Genomic DNA, 9,938 nt, shown 5'->3' with positions numbered 1-9,938 from the left:
TTGCTAAAGAATGCCAACGGATGCCCCTCCTGTAGCAACACAGCTCCAATTCCAAAGTCCGATGCATCAGTTTCTAACACGAACGTTCTTGAAAAATCAGGTAAGCGGAGAACAGGTGCTGAAGACATAGCCTTTTTTAATTCCGCAAAGCTCGCCTCCGCGGCGGGTGACCACACAAAGGCATCCTTCTTTAAAAGTTCAGTCAGTGTCCCGCAATGGACGCGTAATGCTCCACAAAGCGTCTGTAGTAGCCCGTGAGACCCAAGAAGCCGCGCAACTTCTTGACCGTGGTTGGAGGCGGCCACGCCATCATGGCCTCGATTTTGGCAGGGTCTGCCTTGAGTTGCCCATCTGCAATGATATGACCCAGGTACTCGACCGAGGAACAAGCAAAGGTGCACTTAGATAACTTGACAAAGAATTGATTGTTTGCGAGAAGTGATAATACCTCGTTTAGATGGCGCACATGGGCGGGCAAAGTCGGGCTGTAAATGAGGATGTCATCGAAGAAGACGATCACAAACTGGCGCAGGAATGGTCTGAACATGGCATTCATCGCTGCCTGAAAGGTGGATGGAGCATTGGTCAATCCAAACGGCATGACCAAGAACTCAAAATGGCCGTCATGAGTACGAAAAGCCGTTTTGTATACATCCTCCTCGCACATCCGAATTTGGTGGTAACCAGATCGGAGATCCAGCTTTGTGAAAAATCGTGCTGACCCTAATTCATCAAATAACTCATCTGTGGTCGGGATCGGGAAATTATCCGGCACTGTCGCTGTATTCAGCGCTCGGTAGTCAATGCAAAAGCGAAATGCGCCGTCTTTCTTCCTAATTAGCAACACCGACGACGAGAATGGGCTCTGACTAGGGCGAATAATGCCAGAATCTATCATCTTCTTTACTTGCCTTTCGATCTCCGTCTTCTGAAAATAAGGGTATCTATATGGGCGAACATTGACCGGCTTCGACTGTGGCAGCAGATGGATTTTGTGATCAAATTGACGCTTTGGCGGCATGCCTGGAGGCAATCCAAACACCCCGATATGCGACCCCAGCACTGCCAAAACCTCATCCGGCAACTCCTTAGGAAATGAGGCAACCGTCACTGGACCTTCCTCTGCATTTTGCCGCGGTAATTGCACCAATTCAAACACCTCGCCATCACCCTGCAAGGTTAAGAGAGTCGAAAACTGCCTCAAGGATACTGCTTTGGCGAGTGGTGGCACCAAAGTAAGACGAATGCGCTCCCCATTTCTCACAAACTCCAACGTATCGGTGTCAAAATCCGTAGTAAACCTGCGTAGAGACTTCAGCCAGGATCTCCCCAAAATAACATCCGGACCATGAACCGGAAGGATGTGCAAATCCACCAAAAAGACGTGGTTCTGAATGACGATCCTCGTCTGTCTACTAGCCCACGAGCATAATAGGGACTCACCATTACCCACATACACTCTAAATGGCCACACCTTCTGCAGCGGTAGAGCCAATCTTTCCGCCACGTTTGGGTGGAGAAAATCATGTGAACTCCCCGTGTCTACCAATATGCGAATCTCTGCAGCTCCCAACATGCCTACCAACTCAATTGCATCCTCCTTTTGACGCCCATTCATAGCATATATATGTGAGATATCTGCCGTTACAATCTGAGTATCCTGCGCTATCCCGTCCTCCCCCACATCATCCTCCGAGTCCTCGTCCATGCCCATGTACACCAAGAATCTGCCCCGACAGTTGTGGCCCGCCACCCACTTCTCTGGGCAGTACCAACACAAATTCAGACGCGATCGCTCAGCCTTTTCCGCCTGTGTCAGCCTAATCACCAGTAGCTTGGAATATTCGGAGAATTTGTGCTGAGGAGGCCGTGGAGCCTGCTGCTGTGGTGCCGGCAGAGCTAACAGATGTTGCTGTCCTAACTGTCGTTGCTCGTAGCGTCCCCCGGAGCGGCGCTGAAACCCGGATGTCGGTGCTGACTTCTCTATGCAACTATCATACTCCACTGCCAATGCCATTGCTGCTGCCACTGACCCCGGATGTTGATGACGAACTTGGTTCTTGACTGGTTGTGTTAGACCCTCCACATAGATGGGGAGCAGAATGTATTCGGGCACACCCCTAACACGATTCAACATCGTCTCAAAAGCGGTGTTATACTCTGCGAGTGGTCCAGTTTGGCATAACTTCGCGATCAGGCCAATGAAATTTTGAAAGTGCTGCAGATCAAAGCGACGTCGAACATCGTCCAAGAAATCTGCCCACTTGGCATTCGGATTATTCTCCAGATAGTTAAAAATCCACTCCAAAGCTTGACCCTCAAACATCATCACCACATAATGTAACCTGTGATTCTCTGGGGTCCCCATATGTTCAAAATAATATTCGACCCTCGATATCCAATTAGCCGCTTCCGAACCGTCGAACCGCGGTGGTTTCATTTTTTCATAGCGCGGTTTCTCAAAGCGAGGCTGATCATACCTAGGCGGTTCGGCGAAATAACCAGAGTTCCGACCCCCTGATGGGTGATCCCATGCCGACTGACGTCCTCCTGTCTGCCAATCTTGACGATGAGCCGGATTGTCCCATGCCGTTGGTTGACGGCTCCTATCCCTGTCGTCGTCGTAACTGTTGTGCTGCCAAGTTGATGCCGAATTACCCACGACCCCTACTCGTTGCTGCGTGGCCACCGATACTGCTGAGGTCATCACCGGTCTGTGGGCTGTGGACTCCCCTCTCCAGCCACCGTTAATATTGTATGGTGGATCCGGATCCGGCCTTGACTGCGGTGGGTCTCTAGTGGGTTGGCGATCGCTCGCATCCAGCCGAGCCTCCACCCGTGCTATAGATGCTAGGATGTGCTCCAAAGCCAGCGCCGACGCATTTAGCGGCGCTGATGATGATGATGAGAGCGGGTCGAGACCGCGGATAAACGGCGTCGTCGTCGCGGCGATTGCCTCCGTGCGAACAATCCCCTGACTCGCCATCGAAGATGAGTTCATGAGTGAAAGCACCACTTGTTAGGTAAAAACTCCCTAACGTTGAGTAATTCTTCCGTGAAGTCGCGGGAACGTTTGCCCGACGATCAACGGCGCGAAGAACTAGGGTTTGAGCGTGAAGAAGAAGAGATTGCGTAAAAATATTTTATTCCTTGCCAATGAAATAAAATACACGCATATTTATATCTAAGGACCCTAAGGTTGATTCGACCTACGATCCGGGAAAGAATCAACGAAGAAAACCCGGAAAGGAGCTTATAGATCGCTCGACTCAAAATAAATCCAAATTAAATAATTGTTCTAAAAAAGGAAAGCAATAACGTAAAAATAAACCAAACAAAAATAATAATCCTCTCCACTTCATCTTGACGTGAAATCGCCGAAGTGGTCTGGCGGTCGTATCTGGCGTCGCGACCGATGTTTGGCGATGGATCGCTCTGGCTCCTTGCCGCCACCTCCATTCGTATCAAACTCTGCCTCGTCCACCAAGTGCTCTGTTTCATTCTCCTTTAGCCTAGCCGAGGGTTGCACCGTAACAAATATTATGTGATAAAAATAATGTATATAAAAAATGTTTTAAGATACCCAAAAAAAATCAAAATCATCAACAGCAATAAGTAGACAACAGTAAGAGTTGATGAGTTTATTAGGGTATATATATATTAATATATCAAAAAAAAAAGACAACAACAAAACAATTGAAAGAGTGAATTGGCGGTACAAAATAAACATTTTTAAATAGACAAACAGGAAAAATAATCATAAATCAGAATACTGACTCTATGTTACAAGTTAAACAATATTGATGAAGCACAAAGAATAATTAAAAGTGAGTAGAATTTCTGCGGAATATAATGAAAAAAAGATAGGAATGTGTGAATTGTATAATGTTATAGGTCAAAAGTTAGTAGAATTTCTGCGGAATATAATGAAAACCTAATTCAGTTGTTTCCTTTAGGATAAATTAGTTGTTTGTGAGAGGACACAAATGCAAGATTAAATAATTAGAAAATATCATTGCATCAAATTCAGTTGTACTTATCTTACCAATTCCGTTAACTTAAAAATTGAAATTAAATAATGTAATTGAGTAGTCGGGTAATGTATCAATTGTATTCAATGTTATGCTAAAGTTTTATGTTTTTGATCGAATGGTAATATTTGATAATATGTATAGCACGTGAATCATTAATAATTTATACTGTTGGATCAAATTGATTGTTTAGTTTTTAAAATTCATAAATTTGTATGTCTTTGGCTTCGATTCTGTATGAGTTCATATATATAGGGTCTTGTTAGGTTGAGATTATTTAGCTAAATTGAGAAATGAGATGCAATATGGGCCACTAATCCATAAGATTAATAAAATGTCAACAAATACCACATTATGTCAACAAGGGGGTATAATTGTCTTTTTATTAAATTGTGTTTGAAAACATTTTCTAAAATCCTCTCTAAAACTCTAGCCGCAAAGTCTTCAAATCTTCAAATCTTCAACATTCATATCTTCAAATCTTCAAATCTTCAACATTCAAATCTTCAAATCTCTTCAACATTCAAATCTTCAAATCATCAAATCTTCAACATTCTTCAAATCTTCAAATCATCAAATCTTCAACATTCTTCAAATCTTCAAATCTTCAACATTCAATAAAATAACACTTATTAAAATGTCAACAACTAAAAAGAACAATTATAATTCACATATTAATACCCGGGAATATCGAATGTCAACAACTCGTATGAAAATGTCAACAACTAACAAATAACACTTACTATTCACATATTAATACCGAGAATATCGAATGTCAACAACTCGTATGAAAATGTCAACAACTAACAAATAACACTTACTATTCACATATCAATACCGAGAATATCGAATGTCAACAACTCGTATTAAAATGTCAACAACTAACAAATAACACTTACTATTCACATATCAATACCGAGAACATCGAATGTCAACAACTCGTATTAAAATGTCAACATCTAAAAAATAACACTTATAATTTACATATCAATACCGAGAATATCGAATGTCAACAACTCGTATTAAAATGTCAACAACTAACAAATAACACTTACAATTTACATATCAATACTAAGAATATCGAATGTCAACAACTCGTATTAAAATGTCAACAACTAACAAATAATACTTATAATTAATATCGAGAATATCGAATGTCAACAACTCGTATTAAAATGTCAACAACTAACAAATAATACTTACAATTCACATATCAATACCGAGAATATCAAATGTCAACAACTCGTATTAAAATGTCAACAACTAACAAAAAACACTTATAATTCACATATCAATATATCGAATGTCAACAACTCGTATTAAAATGTCAACAACTAACAAATAACATTAATATTTCACATATCAATAGCGAGAATATCGAATGTCAACAACTCGTATTAAAATGTCAACAACTAAAAATAACATTTATAATTAATATATCAACTACGATGTCAACAACAAACATTATTCATGTCAACTACGATGTCAACTGCAAACATTATTCATGTCAACTATGATGTCAACAACAAACGTTATCTATGTAAACAGCAACATTTTACAAATTATTAATGTCAATAACAAATATTTTCATGTCAACGACCTATATTATTTATGTCAACAACAACGTTTTACATATAATTCATGTCAACAACAATGTTTTACATATAATTTATGCCAACAACATTTTTCATAAAATTTATGTCAACGACCTATATTATTTATGTCAACAACAACATTTTACATATAATATATGTCCACAACAATGTTTTAGATATAATTTATGTCAACAACATTTTTCATAAAATTTATGCCAACGATCTATATAATTTATGTCAACAACAAACGTTATTATGTCAACGAGCTATATAATTCATGTCAAAAATAAACATCTTCATGTCAACAACTTATATAATTTATGTCAACAATAATATTTTAGGCAATATCACAAACACCTTATCTACACAGCTCAAAAATTCCAGCAACACACCTTAGGCAAACATTAAAAACGCGATACACATCAGTAGGTGTATATCTATGTGAATATAGCCACAACTCCCCAAATATAGCCACAACTCCCCAAAACTAGGTTTTTGCACACATCATCAATGAATTTTATGATGTTCTCTATTAAAAATCCCAACAGAAATAATTTGATCAGCAACAATACCAAATAACCAATGTAAAAGCAAATATTCAACAACATTGGGTACAATTAACAACAACATCAAAACAATTTGAACTTATCGAAGAATTATTGCCAATTGATAAAAAACGACTAAGAAAATCGACAAATCGAGAATTTTTAATAGTGAGATTAAAGAAAATACAAAGGATTTCAACCAATTGTGTACCTAAATCGATAAATAGATTGAAGTTTTTCTTGTTTGCTAATTGCGAAATTATGCAGTGGAAGCAGTAGCGGTTGTGTAGATCGTCATCATCGAGCTATGGAGTCAATCATGGTAGAACTGAGGAGTTGCGACAGCGGCGCTGCGGCGGAGGAGAAAGGGGAGAGGATCTTATTCATGGCGGAGCGGAGGGGGTAGATCGGGCTGATGCCGTCCAGATTCACGGCGGATCTCAAGGCGGAGGCGGTGGAGAAGAGATCCATCCGCCGCGAGTACGGGGAGCTGCGGGGACGTCGGTAAACTAATCTGAAGCCATGGCTGAATTGTAGAGAGTCAAAAATCTAAAAATATGAAATGACCATTATACCCTTTCATAATAAATTAATCTAAAAATATTTTTTGTGTGGCAAAATCTGGACCACTCATTTAATAAAAATGAGTGGCTGATATTGCATCTCATTTCTCAATTAGCCTAAAAAATCTCAATTGATCACAACCCTATATATATATATATATATAGATATAGGGTCTTATTCTAATGCTTATAGCACCCTAATCCAAAATCAAGACTAAATCTCCACACTTGGATTTTAAAATGAGTGGATGAGATTAAAGCTCACAAATCTCAATAAATAGTAGACAAAATATCAACAAAAGGGTAATATCGTCATTATGTTATCATATGATAATTTTCGTGGGTGTTTTTTTATATCAACATTGTGTATTACAAATATCAACAATATGATATAAGAATATCAACATTAGTACAAGAAAATATCAACACATATTTATTGAGATTTTTACATGGTTTTATTGAGATTTTTTTATGTATTTGTTGATAAAAATCTGGTTATCAACATTTACGAAAACTAAAATAAAAAATATCAAATTTCATCATCCAAACGTCGTCGGAACATATGCAATTGAGATCTCGTTGGAATCCTTATTAAATTATCTTTAATTTGATATATTTTTTGCGAAAAAATAATTTAAATTGAGAGAGTTACGTAAATTTAAAGATTTGAGATGATTTTGAGGAGAGAGAAAGTAGTTAGTTATAATTACTACATATAGGATTTGACATTAATACCCTTTTAATTTAATTAATAATTATTTAAATTTAAAATATATTACATTTGGCATTATATTAACCACAAGATCTTCTAATCTAATGATTGAAAATTGGTCTCAATTTGGGATTGGTAATTAGTTAGCAATTGATTACATCCCTATAGATATATATATATTTCGCAAATTTGTGTTGATCAACTGAATAATCTCTAATTTGTACATTTATTTTTATTTTAATTGCTTTTCGATTTTAGACTAGTTGCACGCCCACCTTTTGTTTGTCTAAAAACCGAACTGGATTTGTTTTGTTTCTGGTTGAATTCGTCATAATTTATTCCGCAGATCGTTAAATTTTGATGAACCCATCCAGCTCTTTCGAACAAATGCTCGGAGTAATTTTGGTTTCTCTTCTAATCGAGAAATGGTATTTATGTGTGAAGTAAATTAAAAAAAAAATCGACCATGTTCAGCTCATTACTATTCCCTCCGTTCTACAAAAGATGTCATATTTGTGGGATGATACAAGATTTTAGAAAGTTTTATTTTGTGTGTTAAATTAAGAGAAAAAAATATAATTTTTATATATGTAAGAAAGAATATTTTCTAAAAATAGAAATATAATATTTTTTATGGGACAAACTAAAAAATAAAATGTGACTTTTTTTATAAGACTGAGGAGTACTGCGTTTGTGTTGCCAAAGCTTCGGTGCAACTCCGAATCTAGCTTGTGTATTTCTCAGTGGGTCCCAGCCCACAAAACTTGTGGCTCAAAATTTTCTGTCCCCTTGCCCACGTGGCACCCACGATAATCAATGTCTATATTCTTTTAGTATTTTTTTTCACATGTATAGGAATTGGGGGAGACCAAATATTTGGCTTATCATTGTTTATGGTATATAAACTGATAGGAGCTCTCTTTTTGCATACGGATAATGGAATTCATTATTATTTTAATAAAAGTGATATTTTATAAATATTCTAGTGTAGAGAAAGTCCTCTTCTACATGGACATCCATTCTCTGTTCTATTGGCGTTGGGTACAGTACAGTTTGATCATTCACTTTTAACGCAAAATAGTTTATTTATTTTAACGCACAATAGTTTATTTATTTTATGCAAATAAAGTGCTAAGTATGATATTATTTTGGGATGCAACATTAGTGTTTATCGGCTTTAAAATTTAGTTTTAATTTTAATTTATCTATGGTATAATTTTAATTATAATTTTAAAATTCAGTTTTAAAATTATTTATCTATGGTATAATTTTAATTTTTCCAAATACTTTGGTTAATTATAATTTATTGAAATATTTAGATTAATTATATGTTTAAGCATCGTCAAATGATCAGACTCTTGTTATATTCTTTTGATTTTTATGGTGCATGCTGCCAGCAATGACTACAAAAATAAACTATTTTCTGGTAATAATGAAGTACAATATTATCTAAAAATCACCTAGACGTGTTTCTGTCTACCGTTTAAATATTTAGAGGTATTTTGTAGTTGTATATAATGTAGTAGTAAGAAATATTTGCAAATTTCATTTGCACAAATTAAAAAATACAGTAGAATTGATAGTACATAATACCAATTTTAATGTAAAGTTAATAAAGAGATATATAGAGAAAAAATGATTGACGTAAGAGAGAAGAATTATAATTGATTGAAAACTAGTTATAGTAGATGCATTATAATGATAAAATGATTTACATAAAGAAGCGTTGGCCCCACTGTACATCACTTTTTTCGTTAATTTCGGGTAGCTGCAATAGCTTTTTTCGTATTTCTGAGCATATGATTCACTTTCTAGTATTTTAATCTTTTGTATTCATAAAATTTCTATTTTGTCGACTGCAAACCTATATCGCTCAGAACACTTTTCGAACTTTTTTTTAAAACTTGGGGATTTAATTTTATATTAAAAGGACTACTGTTAATCAACGTATGATTAAGATCATTAGCAATGGAGGGCATATAGGAGGGCCATCGCCCCACCATAGCAACGGCGGGGCCGTCGATCGCCCCCCTATCTTCACAGCTAATAATCTTGGATCCTTGGATTGGACCAAATGGTTGTGATAATATACCTACATTATTAGACTGAGATGTTATGTTATTAGATTAAAATACTATATTATTTTACTAAAAGATACATTATTAATCAAACTATATAATTAGATTAATAATCTATATTATTACATGACATAGTGATATTAATTTAAACGTTAAATCACAAAATCGAATGAATAATAAATGTTTTGGATATTAAAAAATATTTGCATATTGAAAAATGAATATATGTGTGCGCATGTGTAAATATATTTATAGAGAGAGGATATAAAGACAATAAGTACGGAAATCTATAGAAGAGGAGAATAGTGCACAACAGATACGATTCATCTCATTGAATTTATTGGAAGAGGCAGAGCAATAAATGACGGTGTCACTTTATAATCCTTATTTTTTGAGACAATGCTGAATGCTCAT

At 36.3% G+C, this 9,938-nt stretch overlaps 1 protein-coding gene across 1 annotated transcript; it reads right to left on the bottom strand.

Moving 5' to 3' along the window:
- Nucleotides 1–202: 202 nt before the first annotated feature.
- Nucleotides 203–2,986, bottom strand: LOC125210120. Its single transcript, XM_048109699.1, has one exon. It carries the CDS (start codon nt 2,984–2,986, stop codon nt 203–205), a length of 2,784 nt encoding a protein of 927 aa, XP_047965656.1.
- Between the last annotated feature and the right edge of the window lie 6,952 nt (nt 2,987–9,938).

This window comes from Salvia hispanica, chromosome 3 (genome assembly GCF_023119035.1).
Source record: "Salvia hispanica cultivar TCC Black 2014 chromosome 3, UniMelb_Shisp_WGS_1.0, whole genome shotgun sequence".
Classification (NCBI taxonomy): Eukaryota; Viridiplantae; Streptophyta; class Magnoliopsida; order Lamiales; family Lamiaceae; genus Salvia; species Salvia hispanica.
This window is presented reverse-complemented; position numbering and strand designations above follow the sequence as displayed.

Bases quoted from the DNA above. Each gene is read 5' to 3' on its own strand.
- LOC125210120 (XM_048109699.1), bottom strand. From the start codon at position 2,986: ATGGCGAGTCAGGGGATTGTTCGCACGGAGGCAATCGCCGCGACGACG.